This window comes from Protopterus annectens, chromosome 6.part0 (assembly GCF_019279795.1).
Source record: "Protopterus annectens isolate FY-2018-M chromosome 6.part0, PAN1.0, whole genome shotgun sequence".
In the NCBI taxonomy this organism is placed as follows: Eukaryota; Metazoa; Chordata; order Ceratodontiformes; family Protopteridae; genus Protopterus; species Protopterus annectens.
This window is the reverse complement of record NC_056737.1, coordinates 704,910,429-704,933,070: the sequence shown is the minus strand read 5'-3', so window position 1 is coordinate 704,933,070 and position 22,642 is coordinate 704,910,429. Positions and strand designations below refer to the sequence as shown.

At 43.5% G+C, this 22,642-nt stretch overlaps 1 protein-coding gene across 1 annotated transcript in view; it reads left to right on the top strand.

Annotated features, from left to right (window-relative positions):
• The window catches only part of SYNE2 (spectrin repeat containing nuclear envelope protein 2), a 3,814,665-nt gene that overhangs the window by 1,893,490 nt on the left and 1,898,533 nt on the right, over positions 1 to 22,642 (top strand). The window contains exon 58 of the mRNA XM_044073561.1: positions 6,061 to 6,243. Within this exon, the coding sequence (XP_043929496.1) occupies positions 6,061 to 6,243 (183 nt within the window). The remainder of the gene's footprint in view (positions 1 to 6,060; positions 6,244 to 22,642) is intronic.

The following is a 22,642-nucleotide window of genomic DNA, read 5'->3' as shown; positions in this document are numbered from 1 at the left end:
AACAGAATCCACCGGTAATAGGAGAAGCTACTAATTCAGGTACGCAGCCAAGATCAAGGGTTGTTGTGTCTTTCGGCTTTTCCCGGTTAGGGGTCGCCACAGCGAAACTCCGGCCCGCTAATGATTGGCAGTGGATTTTTATGTGCCAAGTTGCCAGCCCTGATGCACAACCTTCAAAGAAGGTATGCCCATTCACGCATGTCTCCACACAGAAGATGCTCTAGCTGAGAATCGAACAGGACAACGTCTTACTGTGAGGCGACAACGCTACCACAGCCAAGATCAAGGGTTACATGTTTTAAATGTAACCTGTGGGGCCATGTATCATATATATTTCCACAGAGGCAAGGTGGGGAGCAAAAGTTGGGGGGAGCCAACAAGTGGGAGTAACAGTATGCCAGTGGTAAGTTGTCTGGAGACAACAGGGGTACCAAACTATCAACAGAGATTATATCTTATCTTATTGGATGGAAAACAGGCCACTGCTAAGAGAGACACAGCCTCTGACATAGCCATTATGAAGTCTGCAGTGGTTAAAGAGGAGCAGTACTTTCTTGGACAGTCCACTCCAGTCAGAGCTTTAGGAGGGACCCCATTCCAAATGCTTTTGGCCAAGGTTCACCTTGACTGGGAGGGTGGAAAAAGGAAACAAGAAGGTGTATTTGAGGGTATCCCTGCAGATGCCCCGATAGGGAATGATTCTGATAATGCAGTACCTTGTGTGCATGCAGTTACATGCAGTCAGGCTTGGAGACAGGCATCTGGTAGCCTGGGGGAGACCCAGACAGATACCACATCTGAAGCTAGGGCTGGTGAAGTGGCTACTTCAGGGAGGGAGTTACCCTGTAACTATGATCCTGAAGGTGAGTCATAGCTGCTGGTAGGTACTGATGTTCTCTTGGACAAAGTGACTGCAAGGGCAGAGGTGAGTGGTAGTACCCAGGCTGACATTGAGGCACCGCTGTCAGAGGATACCAGACTTCCCATGGAAGGGGAGCTGGGAAATTGTCACAAAAGTAGAGCTGAGACATGGTCAGCTGTCAGACCCAACACTAACAGGCTTGAGGGAGCTAGCTAGGGAGGCACCTGATTCTCAAGAAAAATGGGAGTCTATATACTGGAACAAAGGGTTACTGTGTAGAGCGTGGACCCCTGAGGGAGGGCTAGAGTACAGCAGTTGGTAGTACCTAGAGCCTACCATCTGGCACTTCTAGTCATAACCCATGACATTCCCTTTGCAGGTCATATGGGCATAAAGCTTACCAAGAGATGTATTATGCAGAACTTGCAAGAGATGTGACAGGATACTGCAGGACCTGTGAGCTGAGCAGTGCCAAAAAGTATGCAGGGCAGGAGACAAGGTGAAAGCTCCTTTGATGCCTTTGCCTGTGATTGAGGAGCCATTTCAGAGGGTAGCTATGGATATTGTCTGGCCTCTGAATACCCCAAGTTCCACAGGGAAGAAGTCTATCCTAGTGGTAGTTGATTATGCTACCAGATACCCTGAGGTGGTGGCTCTGTCCTCCATCGAGGCAGAGAAGGTGGCAAATGCTTTCCTAGAGATTGTCAGCAGGTTAGGTTTCTCAAGAGAAATACTGATTGACAGAGGTGCCAATTTCATGCTAGACCTGCTGGCTTGTCTGTGTAAGCACTGTGGGGTGAGGCACCCAAAGACCACCCCCTACCACCCCCAGACTAATAGTCTTATGGAGAGGTTAAACTCTACACTAAAGACTATGGTACATACATATGCAGACCTGTTTGAGAGAAAGTGGGACAAATATTTGCTCCATCTGCTGTTTGCATACAGAGAGTATCCAGGAATCCACAGGTTTTTCACCCTTTGAGTTGCTGTATGTACATAGGTTGAGGGGGCCTTTAGATTTGATTTGTGATGACTAGGAGGGTGAATGTGAATCCCACAAGGAGTCTGTTGTGGCATATGCCTTAAAACTTCAGGGCAATGCCTGGGGTGCTTATGGGCTTGGCCCAGCAGCAGAAAAAGGTCTGGTATGACAGGAAGGCTTGAGCCAGAGTGTATTGCTGTGGGACAGCAGGTTATGGTTCTCATTCTTGTCAGACACAGTAAGCTGCATGCAGCTTGGGAGGGACGCTTCAAAGTGGTAGGGAAGGTCAGTGATGTTAACTACATGGTAGAACTGCTAGTCAGGAGTCAGGGACACAAATTGTACCATGTTAACATGATGAAACCTTACCATGATATGGAGGCCCTGGTGCTGAGTATTTGCAGTGCATGGCAGGAGGAGTCTCAGAGGGATCTGGTTACTGATCTCCTCAGTGAGGCTCGGACTTACACCTCAGTGGAAGGGGTAGCAATGTCCCAGCAGCTATTCCCTACTCAGGGTCAAGAAATCAAAGCAGTGTTACAGGAGTTTGGGGGCATGTTCACTGGGAAACCTGGTTGAATCCACCTGGTACAACACAATGTGGATACAGGACCCCAAAGGCCAATCAAGCAGGTCCCTTATAGGGTGCCTGAGAGAGTCAGACGGGTTGTGAGGGAGGAGATACAGGAAATGTTGGAAGGGGGTAATCCAGGATTCCAGCAATCCCTGGGCCTCCCCATTCGTGCTGGTGCCAAAGAAAGATGGCATCACCAGGTTCTGTGTGGACTACAGGAAACTAAATAGTCACACAGGGTCAGATGCTTATCCCATGCCTATGACAGATGAAGCCTTAGATCAGCTGGGTGGAGCTACATATCTGACCACTATTGATCTGACCAAGGGCTACTGGCAGGTGCCCTTGACTCCCACAGCTAGAGAGAGGTCAGCCTTTGTGACACCTTTCGGATTATATGAGCTCACAAAGATGCCCATTGGATGAAAAATGCCCCAGTGACCTTCCATCATATTCTAGCAGGAGCAGGAAATTATGCTCTTGCTTACATGAATGATATTGCCATTTACAGCCATTCCTAGCACAAGCACCTTCTGCATGTCTGAGAGGTCCTGGGCAGACTGCAAACAGCAGGGTTGACCATTAAGCCAAGTAAGTGTCAAGTGGGTATGGCAGAGGTCTCCTACCTGGGACATAGAGTGAGGAGTAGTAAGATCAGGCTAGTACTTGCCAAAGTGGAAGCCATTCAGGCTTGGCCTGCCCCTATTATCAAAAAACAGGTGAGGGCATTCTTGGGGACAGTGGGGTACTGTAGAAAGCTTATTCCCAGTTATAGTACAGTAGCTGCTTACCTCACAGAACTGATGAGGAAAAAGGTGTCAGACAAGGTAGTCTGGACCCCAGCCTGGGAGAAGGCATTCCAAAAGCTTAAAGGGGCTTTGGGAGGACCCCCTGTGTTAGCCATCCAGATTACAACAAATAATTTGTTGTGCAAGTGGATGCTTTGAACGATGGGGTGGGGGCTGTACTCAGCCAGGTTTCCTCAGAGGGAGAAGAGCACCCAGTGGTATATCTCAGCCATAGACTCCAACCTTGTGAGATATGTTATGCAGCAGTAGAAAAAGAAAGTTTAACCATAATATGGGCACTGCAGAAACTTCAGTCTTATCTGTATGGAAGAAAATTCACTGTAGTTACTGACCACAATCCCTTAACATGGCTACATTGGAGCCAGCCAGCACAATACCAAGTTACTAAGATGGAGCCTAGGGTTGCAGGCATATGATATGATAGTGCAGCACCCTAGTGGGGTTAGAAATGCCAATGCAGATGGGCTGTCAAGACAGGGTATGGGGTGATGTATTCCCAGATAGGTTCATTCCTCTCAAGCAACATTTTCAAAGGACACTTGAAAAACTTCAAAACTTCAGAGTCTTCAAAGGGGAGAGGTGTGACTATAGGAAGTACTGTCAGCCATGCCAGGAGAAATAGAGCAGTGAATGTGTAACATGCCAGCACAGCTAACTGGCATTTTGTAAAGAATTATATGTCATTTGTATATCAAACAGATTTGTACAGATGTTTGTGTTGAACAATGTATTTGTAAAGCTGGTTGTGTTAAAATGTATCAACAGTGTGCCCTGCTGGAAAGAAAATAAATGTGCATGCATTATTGTAACTGTTGAAATGTATATGTTGTAACAGAAGATAGCCATCTTTAAAGTATATATGAAATTAAACTACTTTGTGGGGTAAGCCATAAAGATGCTATCCCACAGTTTTCAATGATGCCAGAGATGCAATGTCTGTGCTAGAGAATATTTTGTAGCTCCTGTAGGAACAGTGAAATGGTTTTATTATGCTATGGCTTCCAGATGCTTTAATAAAACTTAGCTGAAGGTCTAGTGTATATTGTAGCACAAAGGTGCTAAACTCTGACAGCTTCTAGTGATGGGAGATAGTGTGGGGAAACAGAGTCAGATGACCAGATGTGTATGATGTCATTATTTTAGCCAGAGATAATATTTAGATATTAGTAGGTGATTGCTCTCAGTATTCTATATTCTGTCTTGGATCTGACAACAAGGACCACTCACCCACATCATCTTGCCTTGCTCTATTCAGTAAGTAGAAACAGTTATTCTCCAGATCAGTCAAGAAAATATAGTGAGAATAGGTAAGTATTGTTTTACTGTAACTGTGTGAATCTTTCCAGCTATGTTATTTTCAATATTTCCTGTTTCTGAAACTCTAGTTTTTACTGTGAATAGATATTTACTATTTTCTTGTTCTTTTATTATGTATTATTAAATATATTTCAACTTTTCATTATGGCTGGTCTTTTTTTAGAACATAAGTAAGCTCTGAGAGTATTTGCATGTATTTATTTGGTGATAACTGTGGCCACTCCTGAAAGCCTGGCTGTTTGGTCAACATTACCATTTGTATTAAAAGAAAAATAAAAAACATTTCCATTTGTATTAATATTAACTTCACTCAGTATAATTTGGTATCCATGCAAGAGCTTTAGGTAGGTGAGCTGGCTTTGTAGTGCCTGGTGGCAGTGATAACTACCTTATTGTCTGGGCAGAAGGGGGCATAGCTAGTAAACCTGTGCCAGCCTTTCTCAGTTGTTTGTGTGTGAGTTCAAATCAAATCTTAAAATGTGTGTGTGTCAGCTACGTGGAGCGGGGACACGAAGCACTGGTTTCACAGAGAGAGAGAGGTGGACTTCACTTGGACACTCGGATGAGGACTTAACTCTGAAGATGTGCCAGTGGGAAGTCTTACTGGGGACCTGGAGGGAGACAGATATAGAGAAACCCGGACCCCAGACTGAGTGGGTTCCCTATGTGCTCTTAAAGGAATTTGTGCTTGATGCAGAGAGGTCTGTATCTAGAAATACTGAGTGTATCAATTTGTATTCCAAGTGAACCACCCTCTCCAGTGGCGGTGGTGAGGATTCAGGCTCCTTGATTACTGGCCTAGAGTGGGGATGTCACAAACAGTACTAGCCTGTTTGTGATTTGGGGACATATGGTGATGCTTATTTGCAGTATACTAACCATTTTAGGAAATGTAAACGTAAGACTCATACTATGTTTTTATGTCCTTTGGCTGCCCTTCTCTGCAGGACTGTGAGATACCTGGTATGCTGTTATTGCTTACCTAACTAATTCTTTAACCTCTTCTGTTTGAACATTCTGCAGGTTAGATTTTGGAGTATGCTCCATTTCATTTTTTAAATACTTGCCTGCTAAAGTTACAGTTAATACATATTGTTAACACTTACTGTGTGCCATAATATTCATCTCCTCTACTTTCACAGCTTCTAGCAGATTTGAAAGTATATTTTGATAAAATTAAATTTATTGGCAACAGTGACAGACACTGCTTAGGAGAGGGAGAAACAAAGAGAGCAGGACTGTACTTAACTGAGTGCGACAAGCATGGGTTACTCATTTATGATATCTCAGTTTTGAAAAGTAAAAGGTTTGAACTTTTGGAGAATTACAAAAAACGAAAGTTAAAATGTTTAAAGTAAAAGCAGTAAATTCAACGTTATATATGAAAAAGCAGCATTTTTGTGTGTGTGTGTGTGTGTGTGTGTGTGTGTGTGTGTGTGTGTGTGTGTGTGTGTGTGTGTGTGAGTCAAGCAATGAATAGATGAATAACAATGGTTTATTTGTTGTTTCACAGAAAATATGGAAAGAGTTGGACGTCTGGCATCCTAAACTAACAGCGCTTGATGCTGAGATACAGGAATTTGCTGAAGAAAACCCATCTGAAGCCCAAGAATTAATGGATAACTTACTAGCACCTCAGCAACTGTGTCAACAACTGTCCTTAACTGTTGAAGAGAGATCTACACTGATAAATAGGGTAGGTAGTGTCTCCTTAATAAAATACTAATGTTCTTCGTGTTTCACTGTTGCAGTCATCACATTTGGGTTATCTGCTTGCAGTAACCCTCAGTCAGCCTGATTATCAAAGTTTTGGGTTGGTTGCGGTCTCATCTTCCATGACGTCAGGTAGTCAGGGGTATAAAGCATGCAGCCGATGCCATTACATCAGTCTTTCTTGCCGTGCGGTGCCTGAGGCAGAAGCAGTTTGTAAGTGCCGGTCGGCCAACTCCTGAAATTTTCATTTTTGAGTTTCAGAACTGAAGTCTTCAACTAAAGCTAAGTACCCCGTTGGGGAAACGTTTTCTTGCTGTAAACCGATGTCAGTAAAAGTCAATAATTGTATTTCTTGTGGAAAGCAAATACCTCATAAAGATTTTCATTCATACTGTATTCCTTGCCTAGGCCCTGACCACGACATACCTCACTGTCAGTTTTGTGCCTTATTTAAACAATGAACTATTCGTCATCGGTATATTTCCGCTTCTAAATATTTTGGTACTCGGTTCAATTATCCAGATATGGCTTCGGTAAGCCACCCGACTACTGACATTCCAAAAAAATGCAAAGATAAAGACAGAGACAGGCTGCCTAGGTCCAAAGCTGCTGACGACGCTTCTCCTAAGCTAGTCACCAGTTCACCGGTACTCAGTGAGGTGCTTTCACAGCCCCTGATACCGGTTACTTCAGATTCGCAGGCCTCTACTGAGACCCATTCTGAGTTCGTATGCCGTGAGATGCTTCAACTGTGGAACCTGCGGATGTCTCTACCTTGGATGGGTCTGGAGCCGCTGTGCAGGCACCAGTTTCTGAGGGTGTATTCAGGCCTACTGACTTGCATATTAAACCGATGCCATCTTCTTCTTCAAGGCCTAAAACTTGATCCATGCCTAGAATACTGACACCCAGACTGCATGGTCAGGCCTCTATGCCTAAAAAACAAATGATAAGAATGGCTGAAGACCTTATTACTTTAATCAGGGGAAGCCAACCTTCCCCCTCTAAGAGACCTATGACTGAATTTTGCTTATGATTCTTCTGATCAGGATTCTGAAATTTCTGTTTCCTCTGATGACCAGGATTTACTCTTATCTACCTATGAGGAGTCTGATGCAGAGGACTCTATTCCCTCTGCTTCCCCTCCAGAGGATTTCTCGTTTGGTGAAACCTTGCATACTCTTAGGGAGCATTTCCGCTGGGAAAGCCAGGATTACTATGATTCTAAAAAGAGGCATAGGGATTTCTTACTCCTGCCCCAACACAGGCCCTTAGTTATCCACCCTGTACTGGACATTGTTGATGATGCCTTTTCAGAGTCTAACTTGGCCCCTGACTCCTTACCTCCTGCTCCCAGAAAACCAGATAGATATTACAGGGTTCCTGACTCTCACAAGTTCCTCTTTAAAAATCCTACTGCAGATCCTGAGACCATTTCACAGGGACCCAAGGGCATTAAGGCTACTACTACAAAAAATCCTACCCCTTCTGATAGAGATTCCAGGGCACTGGATAGATGGGGTAAGAAGGTATACACTTTTGCAACCTTAGCCATTAGGACCTTACACTGCCAGTTTCATATGTTAAAGTATCAGCAGCATATTATTAGGATTGCTTAAACAGAAAATTATGTTGATTCCTGACTGTGCTGAAAATAAGGATTTACAGGATTTAATGCATTCTGCTGAACAAGTTGGAAAACCTACTTTGCAATGTGGTTTTGATTCACTAGAGGCATCTTGCAGGGCTGCTGTAACTGGGTCTGTACTTAGAAGGCATGCTTGGCTTAAGAAGCAATCTTTACAAGATCATGTTAAAGCTAAATTGCTGGATGCTCCCTTAAGCCATGACTGCCTGTTTGGCAACAAAGCAGCAGAAGTACTTAAAATGATGGACGAAAAAGCTAAATCTATGCAAACTGTAATGATTTCCTGCAAACACAGCCTACAAGATTTAGTAGGCATTGGCCCTCTAAGAATTGGTCCTTTCCTGCCTCTTCCAGGCCTTCTCAGTCCAAACCCAGAACCAGCAGAAGACTCAGGCTTCAGTCCCAATGTACACACAGGACTAAGCAGTGGGGGGCTCCCACTTCCAAAGCAGGGAGTAGTAAGACTCCCCCCTATGGTAAACTGTCTCAATGACTTAACTTTGAAACTTCAAAGCCCTTCTCAACTGACTGCTCCTTTAGGGGGAAAGATTGCTCTGCAGGCAAAAAAGTGGGAGCTCATTACACAGGATACACTCTCAAACTCAGAAACCCCACACAGCCTTCCTGAAGACACTGGAGGGTATAAAAGTATCTCCAAACACCATTATATTGGGTGACTTCAACTACCCGAATATAGACTGGGAACATTACTCAAGCCCAAACTTTCTAGCCCAAAGGTTCCTGGAGTTCATAAATTCAAATGCCATGGAACAACTAGTCACCGTTCCCACAAGAGGAGAAAATATACTAGATCTCATCATCACAGACATGGGGACAAAATGCTCCACACCGGAAGTATATCCCTCATTGGTGAGATCAGATCATAAACTAATCTCACTGGATATCCACATGCCACCCCCACCCCAAACAAAAAAGACCACAGTGAAGAACTTTTCTAAAGCAAACTTCACACTACTCAAGACTGGTGTGGTATCCTTCAAGGCCCCCGAGCCAGTGGAAACCACAACCCAAGCTGCGGAAGCCCTTACCAATGCCTTCTACGAACACCTCCAGGACTGCATGGATCAGGCAATCCCTAATAAAACCAAGACTCTTTCCACCAAGGGCAAACGTCCAGTCTGGTGGACCCCAGCCATAAACAAACTTTACAATAAGAGGAGAAAGCTGTTACATGATAGAGCAAAATCCATAAAAGAGATGACACCTTGATCATTATTAGTAAAAAATACGAGCACTCATAAAATCATCCAAGGCCAACTTTGAGAGAAAAATTGCCATAGATTCAAAAGACAATCATAAGGCCTTCTTCAGCTATGTTAGAAACCTGGGTGGAAACTCCGGATATGCTCAGAATTAGTCCAAAATGATACAAAATCACTGAACCCACAGACATTGCCAACATAGAGGCAGACAGGTAGAGTGCAAACTTCACCCCACACAACCCCAACAAAAGGAGAGATAACTATCCCAGCGGAGTGCAGCCTCCCAGACATCTCCAATGCGCAGGTGAAAGCTGCTCTCTCTAAAGCTAAAAACACAGCATCAATGGGACCGGATGGTGTCCCCGGCTGTGTGCTACACGAACTCAATGAGGAACTAAACCCGCACATAAGGCAGCTGTTTAATCTTAGCCTTACCACAGGATACGTGCCCAAGGAGTGGCGTACGGCAACTGTGGTCCCACTCCACAAAGGCGGTGCCTCTACGGACCCTGGTAATTACCGCCCCATAAGCTTAACAAGCCTAGTCTGCAAAGCTATGGAGAGGATCATAATGGAACTCATAAGCAAAGACATAGGGGACTTGCAGACATTGGACCCAACCCAGTTTGGCTTTGTCAAGGGCAGATCATGCCTTTTGAACTTGGTCGACTTCTTCGAACAGTCACCAAGGCCATTGATGAGGGAAAGGCAGTCCATACAGCCTACCTTGACCTTGCAAAAGCTTTCGACACAATACCCCACTGGTATTATAGAGAAACTTACCAGCTTAAATGTAAACCCATATGTCACAAGATGGGTTGCAAACTGGCTAAAGGACAGAACCCACAGGGTTAGAGTAGCTGGCGCCATGTCAGACTCCAAGCCAGTCACAAGTGGTGTCCCACAGGGCTCAGTCCTTGGCCCCTGTTGTTGGCATCTACTTCTCAGAAGTACAGGCTAACATAGGAGGACTATGGCTGACAAAGTTTGCAGATGACTGCAAACTGGGAGCCATAGTGGAAAGTTCATCGGACACAGATATCCTTCAGAGGGGTCTCACGGAAACTGATAGCTGATGCCAGAGCCATGGCCTGAAGTTAAATGCCAAAAAATGTATAGTCATACCCTTCGGGAAAAACAAGGTAACCCCAAGCTACCATATAGGTGGCAATCCACTAAGCACAGAAGAGGTTATCAGGGACCTGGGGACCCAGGTTGACAGTGGCCTTTCTTTTGACACTCACATTGCTAAAGTGGTTAGAAAAACCTTCTAAATTGCCCACCTGATCATGAAGGGATTCACATCCAGATCAAGTGAGGTCATTGTTCCCCTGTACTCTTCACTTATCAGACCAATGATCGAGTACAATGCACCATTCGGGATGTATCTCACCCGACACCTGCAGCAATTGGAGAGACCCCAAAAGTTCCTCACCAAAAGGATAAAGGGACTCCAAAATCTGTCATATGCTGCCAGACTGAAGAAACTCCAGCTCTATTCAGTCGCATACCATCTGCTCAGAGGTGACCTGTGCCTGACATACAAGGCCATGTCCAACCTGGAATTAATGGACATGCTCCACCTCAAAAAATCCAAATCTACCAGATCCACTAGAGCAAGCGACTTAAACCTTAGCACGGATATAAATAGGACATGCTGGAGGGATAGATTTGTCACCCAGAGACTCCCTATGTTGTGGAATAAAATCCCGGTCCATGTGAGGCAGAGCACCTCGCTGGCTCTGTTCAAGAGAAATCTTGACCGTGGATGGGAGATCGTAGGTTTACTCCGGGAATCATCTCTGTGTCACTGCTGGACAGAGGCACAACAAACTAATGGGCACAGTATTTTTTAACATAAGGGGTGGCGTAAGCCACAAAAACTCTGGGCTAGGCTTATAAATGCCTTAGGGCAGATAGCCTAGTATAAACCTATGAACCTATAAATGGGTTTTAAATACAGTTTCCCAATGATACAGATTCCACGTCCACACTTTATCAACCCCAAACATTTGGCCAGATCTACCCCTAAATCAGTGGGCAGAGGCTCAAAAGCAAGTTATCTCTCTCTTAAGTATAAGGGCTATTCAAACTGTCCCAGAAGAGGAAAGGAGACAAGGTTTCTACTCAAGACTTTTCCTGGTGCCCAGAAAAGACAACTCTTGGCATTCTATCCTGGGTCTCTCTATCCTAAGCACCTTTTTGGTGATCCCAAAATTCAAGATGCTAACTCTTCACAAGTTGCTTCCTATGCTAGGCAAGGATGCCTGGTTGGCAACACTGGATTTAAAGGAAGCCTACCTGCACATCCCAATCAGGGAATCTTGCAGAAGATACCTACGCCTCAGTTCTCTGCACTGCCCTTTGGCTTATCTACTGCGCCCAGGGTATTCACCAAGTCCCTAGCTCCAGTCATTGCATTTTGCAGGCAAAGAAATATTCAAATATACCCATACCTATACGATTGTCTAATTCAGGCAGAAAGCCAGGACATACCATTGAATCATCCGGCATTTGTTCAAAAAGTGTTAACTTCTCTGGGGTACATCATAAACGAAAAGAAATCACATCTGGTACCCTGCCAACAAATTATCTTCCTGGGAGCAAGTTTGAACTCAACTTCCCAGATGGCTTTCCTCACGTCAGAGAAACAAGTTCATTTGACAGCTTACTTCAAACTAATGGCCACAAAGACCCTGCTATCTGCAAGACAAATACTGCAAGCCTTGGGGTTTAATGGCCTCCTGCATTCTCCTAATTCCATATGCAAGACTGTATATGAGGAAACTACAATGGTATCTAAAAAGCCTATGGTGTCAACATTCTCAGGATCTAGAAGCAATGATTCCTATCATACCTTGCCTACAGTTAGAGTTCCTTTGGTGGGCAGAGGCCTGCCACCAAAACAAGGGACTGCCTTTCACTCTACCCCCTGCCTCCCAAACCTTAACAACAGACACATCAGACTATACATGGGGGGGAGGGCTCACTTGGCAGGGAAGTGCATTCAGGGCAAATGGAACCCAAGTTAAATGCACCTGCATATCAATCAAAAAGAAATGTTAGCTGTACAGAATGCTCTGACAGCCTTCAAGGACCACATTCTTCCAGGACAATTAATGTTAAAGACGGACAACACCACTGTTATGTGGTACATAAACAAGCAAGGGGAACCCACTCATACCCTCTCTACAGACTAGCCGTGGCTCTGTGGAACACAGCCTTGAGCTACCAAGAGCACCTACATGCTCATTTCCTGCCAGGAAAGCTAAATACACTGGCAGGGACCTATACAAGTGGAAACTGGAACCAAAGGCATTTGCACAAGGACTCCCCACAAACAAGCTTGGAAAGTGGATGCTCTGTCCTTCACCTGGAAAAATCTACCAGTTTATGCCTTCAAGGTACTACTAAATTGCACCAGACTAGCCACGCCAACAGTGGTACCCCCTCTTACGCAGTGTGTCACTGCTGGCACCATGGCACCTGCCTCAGACCCCTACCCTGCTGTCCCAGCAGAAGGGCCAGATTCTGCATCCTCAGCTTCAAACCCTGAACCTGGCAGCCTGGCTAATTACCTGATCTCTCTGTTACCATCCCTCAGTAAACAAGTGTTGGATGTAATTTTGGAGGCAAGGAGGCATAGTACTAGAAAATCTTATGCTGAAAAATGGAAAAGATTCTGTTCCTGGAACCAAAGTCATGGGATGGCAGCAGATTATTCAATACTTAACTGAGATGCTTCACAAGGACCTTTCCTTTTTCTCCATCAAAATTCATGCCTCAGCCATTTCAGCTCATTACAACACAGAACCACCCCTCTTCTCTCATCCACTGCTCAAACAGTAACTCAGAAATGCCAAAAACTTAAGACCACCCAGGAGATCCCCTACTCCAGCCTGGGACATTAACTTTGTGTTGGAAAAACTTACTCTACCTCCTTTTGAGCCAGCTGCAAATGCAGAGTTGAAATTCCTTTCTTGGAAAACAGCCTTCCTTTTAGCCATCACTTCAGCAAGAAGGGTATCTGAATTACAGGCCCTTATGGCAGTGGAGTCTTTCATCATCTTTCATACGGACAGGGTGTCCCTCAGGACCAATCCCTCTTTCATGCCCAAGGTGGTATCGACTGTGGCTCTTAATCAGTCCATTCATTTGCCAACCTTCTTTTCTAATCCACAGAACAAAGGGGAACAGATACTGCACTCCTTGGATGTGCACAGACAACTTAGAGTTTACTTGGACAGGACTAAATCTCTCAGAAAAATCTGAACAGCTGTTGGTGGCATTTGCTGCAGGGACAGAGGGGAAGGCCATTTCAAAGCAAAACATTTCTAAATGGATAGGCCATTGCATTCATTTCTGCTATAAGCACCATGGAAAACTTATCCCACAGAGGGGATAAGACCACATTCAACCAGGGTTGCATCTACCTCTACAGTCTTTCTCAGAAGTGTCCCTACCAGGGACATCATAGAAGCTGCTACCTGGAGTTCTGTACATACTTTCACCAAGCATTACCATTTGCCAATTTTCTCTAAATCTAGAGTTGGTTTTGCCACTGCAGTCCTGCAGGGCCTTATAGCTGGTCCTAATGCTATCTAAATTCCTCCTCCTATCCTTAGCTTTGGGAATCTACCAAATGTGATGACTGCAACAGTGAAACACAAAGAACATAGTACAGTTGTGTACACTTACCATAAATGTAGATGTTCGAGTGTATTCACTGTTGCAGTCCTGCTTACCCTCCCTCCAGCCTCCTGACTTCTTTTGGCTATACCTCTATTCCTTTTTACTATGCTTAAAAGCTTTTTGGTATATTTGCTTTTTTATTGGAGGCATAACCTTGTTTATGTATATTTAATTGCTTACAATTAGGGGGGCACCTGACATCTGGAGCAAGAAAAACTGATGTAATGGTGTCGGCTGCATGGTTTTATACCCCTGACTACCTGAAGTCATGGAAGATGTGACAGCAACCGACGCAGGACCCAAGACTTTGATAATCAGGCCGACTAATGGCTGCTGCAAGCAGATAACCCAAATGTGATGACTGCAACAGTGAATACACTCGAACATCTACATTTATGGTAAGTGTACACAACTGTACTTTTTCTGTTCACTGTAGGACAGAGATTGGTGTTTTGCCTTAGGGATTGTAACACTGCCCAAGCCCTGTGTAATTATTTTACAGTAGTAGTCTAAATTTCTCATCTTTGTACATTTTGATATTGTCTTAGGATATGACACTGAAATGTATTTCGAGAAAAATATCTTGACAGTCTGAAGTTCTGAACTGCATATCTAGAATCATTAGTAGCCATGAAAAACTAGTGTTTAGAATAAAAATGTAGTATATTTAAAACAGGTTCATAAAGAAAGCAATTAGGATAAAATATACATTATAGGAAGGTGCTTAGAGCCATAAAACAGACTGTAGCATCTTTAAGAGCATCAGTGCATCAGTAAGTCGTAACACTGGAGTTTTATCCTGCACGGTCTTCTTCTTTCTGGTTAGCTTTTCAGACAACAGTTTCATATTCCCTATGTAGGCTTATGTTGGTCTTGTGCCTGCTGTCTGTGAAACTTTGGAGTGTGAGCAGACAGCATTGTAGAGCCAGCATAGTTAAGCATTTTTTATTCTACTCTCCACAATATGTACTTCACATCCTGCAGTTAGAATATTTTCAACTGTTCTCTTTATCACGGTCCTTGCCATTATTACACGTTTTTAAAGATTGTCAAGCAGTCCTCCGAGAATAATAGAATTTGTGATGGTGTGATCTTTGGTAAACTATAGCCAATGACCATTAATATTTTAGCCAGCTTTTAGTTGCTTTTTTTTCTGTGATCAGTTTTGGAAAGTCTTGAACCAGTGGAAAAGGGTAATCTGGTAAAGGAGAATTATAAAGGAAGCTGCCAAGGAATTAAAAAAAAAGAATCTGCCAGGATTTGTGAGGAGGAGACTGATTCTCTTGTGGTTCCTATAACCAGGAATGTCCATTATTAAAGTTCAGTACCTACATTGGTGTCCTCCAAGATGTTGTAAGATCCAGTTGTTTTTACTGAGGAACCTAATGCATTACTGACAAAGTTTAGACCCTTCAGTTATCACTTTGTTTCAGCCCTCTTTGACTACTGATGTTTTGTCAGAAAATATTTTAATGTAGTGTAGAAAACTGTATTAAAATGGAAGAAATTTCTGTTGCTACCCAAATCAGTAACTTCTTCAGTCTGCCAAAGGTCTAAGGCTAAAACGTTAATGTACACATCTTTTAAGGTGCCTGTAAAAGTTGTGAGGGTTCAAGAGGAAAAATGAAGAAATACCTTGTCATGATTCATTTAGTAGGAATGAAGATTTCTTTATGAGACAAATACAGTCTTCCCAATGAGAATCATCTGTGGTTTCCATATTCTTGGTGCAGAGTAAAGTGGACAGGGTTTTATCTTGTTGAGATTGATTCCATGATAGACAACTGCTTGATGACTGTTCCTCTGTGAGGAATCACTGCTGACATTATTTCTATTTGTGAGACATCTGTGATTCATAGTTTTTTTGGCTTTTCTTTTCACAATTATGTGACCATGGAATTAGTAGACATAAGCAAGAGTGCAGGGTGTCTTGCCTCCAAAAATACTTTCTATTGTTTCTTCATCTGATTGAATCTTTGACCATTTTGTTTCATCTGCTTGAATCTTTAACAAGGTTATTCTCAACAAAACAGAGCAAAACCTTTCTTCCTTTTAAACATCAAGGTCTCCACCAGAAGAGATTTTCTTTCTAGATTCCTTAAGTTATACAAATGCATTTTTAACCGGCCAAAAAGAAACCTGTCTTCATCTCAAATGAGGTATTTCAGTATGAAGAAGCTTTTTGATGCAAAGTAGACAGTACCACTGTTTTACAGTTTAAAAGATGTTTAAAAAGATAATAGTCTAAGACTTGGTGTTTCTTTTTTTATCAGTCCACAGCACTTAAGAAATGGTGCACATTAAACAAAGCAGTTTTTGAGACAAGGATATACTTAACACACATATACTGAATCCTGTTACTGTTTTGTAATTAATTTGACAGTGGAAAAGCTGCCTCTTTACCAACCTTATCTTTAGGTTAGGTTTCAGTATTGCTAGACAAATAAGGGGAAATATTTTCACTTGTTTTATGTTAACTATTAAGCACTTTATTTACTAGATGTTATCTTTGAAGTGATTCAAGACAACTTGCAGCGTATTCTGGTGAATAATGCTACTTAAGGAATGGAGAAACTGGTTGCTTACTGATCACAAGGTGGAAGTCAAAATCTTAGCAAAATCAGGAGCAATCAATGACACTTTCTTAAATGTTAGTGCTATTAACTTCTGACATTAACAGAATAAGTGTGTGAATTAATATACATTTTCGGAAGTAAAAAAAGTCAGTTAACTCCAGTTATTGTCATTATTTATTAAGTGTAGTTCTCCACCTCTTATCCAAAAGTAACCAGTTTTAGGAGAGATTAAGAAAGAGACAGAGCTAAATATGAGCCAAAATTGGGATGTCACTGAAGATCTGGAGCAGTTATTCTTCTGCTTTCAGCTTTTCCTGGTTAGGGGTCGCCACAGTGGATCACCTGTCCACTCATGATTGACAGTGGAGTTTTACGGTGTCGAGTTGCCAGCCCGACGCCCAACCTTCCACAGAAGGCACACACACATGTACACACTCTCACCTAGGGCCAATTTAGAGTGTCCAATCCACCTACAGCATGTCTTTGGGATGTGGAAGGAAACCGGAGCACCCAGAGGAAACCCACGCGACCACAGGGAGGACATGCAGACTCCACACAGAAGGCACCCCAGCCAAGGATCGAACTGGAGAACCTCTTGCTGTGAGGTGGCAATGCTAACCACTGCACCACCATGGCCGCCCACTGATGATCTGGGACAGTAGAGAGATATATTAGAAGTTCATGTCCACTGAAATGTTTAAGTGATATTACAGATGTTACTTCAAAGTCTGCCATTTTTGGAGTTGCAGTAAAGAGGCTTGCTTGGCATAACAATGATAGTTAAAGTCCAAAAAGTTAGAGTGATATTATGGAATGCTTCTGTAACACCAAAATATTTGTTTGTAAACTTAGAAGACATAAATGTTGATCTTGTACAAATTGGTAGAACTAAGTAATCTTTTAAAGATGTATTTACTTGCTACATCTGAAAGACAGAACATTATGCTGCAGATAAATAATGGCTTTTGATAGGATGGAGCTTTGTTTTCAAAACTTTTTAACAGCAGAAATAGTACAAATGAAAACATGCCAGTGACAACTGAAATTCCTCAAGTACAGGTAAATACTCTCAAATGAATTTGAAATTGCAACTACTCCTCCTGCCGCTTAACCTGTCCCTGTACCCCCTAAGAGATACATTTCAGAGTTACTGTCCTTGACAATAAATTACTTCATATCACTGGCTGTTTCTTGCAGTTTGACACGGTTATTGTATAGATTTTTTTCGAGTAAAACACATGCTGCTTTTTCTGTAATCACATCCACTTTATGCTCAGCAAGCACTACACATTGTGTAGTTGTTGTTAATCAATGCATTTATGAAGTTCCTTTGCAGTCTCGGGACACCTGTACAATTCCTTCAGCTTGCCCATTTCTGGCTAGGTAGTATAACATAGAAGTGCCTCAGAGCCAGTAACTTGAAAAATGAAATTTTAAAGAGCCAGCTGATATGGGAGTCATCATCTCCTTCCATGTCATCATCATGATAAGTCATTATGGAAGTGATACCAGCCAACCACCCAACAAGTGGAGGTGAGCTGTAAACTTGCCTAAAGAATAAATGATGAGCAGGTCATACCTGTTCAGTCATTTGACCAGAGGTGGATATATTACTGAGTTTGGAACATGACGAACCACCTTGATACTAGTGTTGCAGTATTCCCAACAGGAGGCGCTTGCTAATTGGCCTACCTTGGTTACTGTTCTGAGCCCAGTGAGTCCACACAGATACTAGCTTTCTTATTTGATAGCACCTTTCTGAGGCTAAATGTACTGTTTTGTTTCTTTTTTTTTTTATTTACTGTTGGGTTCAAATACTTCATTTGACAGTTGACTTTGGCAGCATGACATCTGCTATAGGTGTTTGCCAACATGTCTGGTTTATATCCCTTGGTCTTGAGGGTTCCTAGTTTCTCCATCTGGCAGAGCAGGTTAGGTCTTTAGGCAGACTTGGTAGGCAAAGATGAGGTCGGTGTCACAGTTGTTGTACTGTGAGTTTTACATGGTTTATTCTGAATACACTTTAACCCCTGATGCTCTGGATGATGTATTGTAGTGGGCAAGCAATGGGTATCATGATGGAGCATCTCCCGTCTCTACATCACATGCTTCTCATTTGCCTAACCTACATCCCCTTACTTGCTGACACCACCCGTCAACAGCTGTAGTTTCCACCAAAAGCCATGACATAGGTTTTTACCATTCATGTCCACCTTACCTTCCCTCTTGAGAGACATGATCAGGCATCACCCAGTCATTAATCACCCACCTTGAATCTGTTCCTCCCTGAGCTACTGAGTCAAAGCAGAGTTGTCTGGGCCTTATTCAGGGCTTCATCGCAATACATCACAGAGTCAGCTTACTGGAAAAATAAGTAACGTGCAAGTGCATGTATGTGCTAGGAACTGCTGCTGAAACGAGTATCAGACGTTATCGCTGGTAATGGCATTAAGCACTGCTATGCAGTTTTTCTGTTCTCATCATTAGCTTGCAGAGAAGGAAAAATGGAAACTAATACTGGGTGCTAAAGCATTACCTAGAAATCACTGAAACTGCATCATAGACAATGCCATCACCCTAAACTAGGTGTGTATGGGAAATGTATAAAGAAACATTTCATAAAGTGCAAGTGCCTACTGCTAATGTGTTCCTTTGTTTTTCTTTAATATGTTAAAATGTGAAGGAGGAGCAAGTTTACTGAATTCCAAAACTCCTTCATCTTCCTCTCTTAAAACCCTCTTTTGCGCGTTTTTGCGCATTTTTGTGCATAGCGCAACAGCGGGCAGCGCCACCTAATTGGGTTTAAACTATTCCTGGTTCCACAAAGTCTGCTCTTCACTTTTTCCCTTAGAACTGCTCTATCTCTCAGTTTAAACACCATATTCTCATTCTAAGGCCCTTCACTGGTCCAATTAAGTAATCCTACAAGTTAGCACTATTAAACCATAAGCACTACTGACTCTTATACTCTCTATGATTACCCTGTCCTCTATTGGTCTGTCTTAAATTCAGTTTCCCTATATTACTCTAGCATGTCCAAAGGTCAGTCAATGGTTTCCTCTCCAGTCCAGCTGGTGAATCTGGGAATTTTGAGGCAATGTTACAACTGTCTCATGTACACGGACAACCCTCTCCTCCTCCAAACAGGTTCAAATATATCTGAGAGATGCAACTGTTTAGCCAAACTGGAGGCTGAGCTCTCTCATCTCAAAACTGGTGTAACCAGTCAGGAGGAGAAAGTAACCTCACACAACACAATTCCAGTATCACATAGTCCCATCACATCAGTGAACCAAACACATAAATACACAAAAACATACTCAGAGGCTCTAAATAAAAATCTACCTAAGCAACAGAGACCTCCAAAGCAGACATCCAAGCAAACGCTACCTCAAAACACGCACAACACATAGCCCACAAAGTCAGTGTGCCAAGCAGCCACAGCCCTTAAGGCTGAATAACACACCTGATACTCTTGTAATAGGTGACTCTATTGTCAGACACACTGACGTCCCGCTCACCAGGCTGAATAAAGAGAAGGTCACGGTGAGCTGCCTGTCGGGTGCTAGGATCCGCCACATAACGCAAGCACTCAGGTCACTCCAAAGCAAATACAAATATGACTCAGTCATTGTACATGCTGGTGTGAATGACCTGAGATGCACCTCCCTGGACTACATGAAAAGAGACATAGAGGAGCTCTCTGATCATGTAGCCCAGGTTGGTATGACCCTGACCTTGAGCAGCATCTTACCCTCACCTACAATGATGCCACAGTACAAAAACAAAATGATCGATTTTAACAATTGGCTAAAATTTTGGTGTCATTCAAAGGGGATCCAGTGTCTGTCAGCCTGGGATGACATGCTCAACAAGCCACGTTGCTTCGCTAGGGACGGCTTGCACATGTCACCACTGGGCTTTCGGATATTGGCAAAGGCTCTTGCCACCCCATAGTGCCTTTTTAGGCAAGGCTCAAAAGTCAAACCCACCCCCATAGAGAGCACAAGGAACAAGAAACTAAGGGTAATGCTGCTAAATGCCAGAAGTCTTAACCTCAAGATGCACGCACTCGAAGCTCTCCTCAGTGTGGAGAACATCGATATCTGTGCAGTGACAGAAACCTGGTTCAAAGCTCCAGAGAGCACCCCAGCACTACCAGGCTATACCTCATATCATGCTTTTCGCCCCAAAACCCGGACCGAACCACAAAGGAGGGAGTTTCCATATTTATCAAGGATATCCACACCTCCAGGTTAGTGGCATTGCACAAAGTATCGGAGACCATCCATGTGCAACTAACAGTGGGCAAGACTGCTTTTCAGTTTATAGTATCCTACAGACCACCCTCTCAAAGTCAGGAATCCCACTCGGCTTTCCTGAAAACATTGGAGAACATGAAGATCTCTCTGAACACCATTATATTGGGCGACTTCAACTACCCAAACATTGACTGGGAGCACTACTCAAGCCCCAGCACCTTAGCCCAAAGGTTCCTGGAAATTATAAACTCAAATGCTATGGAACAACTAGTCACCACTCCCACAAGAGGGGACAACATACTAGACCTGATCATTACCAACATGGGGACTCTATGCTCCACACCAGATGTATATCCCTCATTGGTAAGATCAGACCATAAATTAATTTCACTGGATGTCCACATCCCGACCCCACCCCAGCCCAGAAAACCACAGTGAAAAACTTCTCAAAAGCGAACTTCTCACTTCTCAAAACTGAAGTGGAATCCTTCAAGGCCCCAGGGCTAGTGGAAACTACGGCCCAAACTGCAGAATCCTATATAAACGCATTCTACGGACATCTCCAGGAATGCATGGATCATGCTATCCCAAACAAAACCAAGACCCAATCATCCAAAGGCAGGCATCCAGTCTGGTGGACCCCTGCCATAAATAAACTGTACAACAGAAGGAGGAAGCTACTACATGACAGAGCAAAATCCCTAATAGGGAAGGCATCTCTGATCAGTACTAGCAAAAAATTACGATCCCTCATAAAATCCTCCAAGGCCAGCTTCGAGAGAAAAATTGCACAGGACACCAAAGACAATCATAAGGCTTTTTTCAGTTATGTTAGAAACCTGGGATGCAACTCCCAGACTTGTTCTGAGTTGATTCTAAACGACAGAAAATACACTCAACCCACAGACATCGCCAGTATCCTGGCAGACAGGTTCTGTGCAAACTTCTCCACCCCCCCCCCCAAAAGAGCAAGTATCTATCCCAGCAGAGGGCTGCCTCCCAAACATCTCTGATGCTCAGGTGAAGGCTGCCCTCTCCAAAGCAAAAAACACTGCTTCCATGGGACCAGATGGCGTCCCAGGTTGCATCCTACATGAACTCCAAGAGGAACTAATCCCTCAAATAAAACAGCTATACAATCTCAGCCTCACTACAGGATATGTGCCCACAGAATGGCGTACAGCAACAGTGGTCCCACTCCACAAAGGTGGAGCCTCTACGGACCCTGGAAACTATCGCCTCATAAGCCTGACTAGCTTAGTCTGCAAGGCTATGGAGAGGATCATCATGGAGCTCATAAACAAAGACATTGGGGACCTACAGACACTAGATCCTACCCAGTTCGGCTTTGTCAAGGGCAGATCCTGCCTTTTGAACCTGGTTGACTTCTTCGAAACAGTCACCAAATCCATAGATGAAGGGAAGGTAGTCCACACAGCCTATCTGGGCCTTGCAAAGGCATTTGACACAATACCCCACTCAGGCATCATAGATAAGCTATCCAGCTTAAATATAAACCCCTATGTCACAAGATGGGTCGCAAACTGGCTCAAAGACAGAACCCACAGAGTGAAAGTTGCTGGAGCCATGTCAGACTCGAAACTGGTCACAAGTGGCGTCCCACAGGGTTCTGTCCTGGGACCACTCTTGTTCGGTATATACTTTTCCGAGGTACAGGCAAACGTGGGAGGACTATGGCTCACCAAGTTCGCAGACGACTGCAAACTGGGTGCCATAATCAACTCTCCAGCTGACACAAACATCCTTCAAAAAGGTCACACAGAGACAGATAACTGGTGCCAGCGCCATGGTTTAAAGCTAAATGCCAAAAAATGTATAGTCATACCCTTTGGCAAAAACAATGTGCCCACAAATTACCACATAGGCAGAAACCCATTAAGTACAGAGAAAGTTATTAGGGACCTGGGGACCCAAGTTGATAGCAATCTCTCCTTTGAAAACCACATGGCCAAAGTGGTTA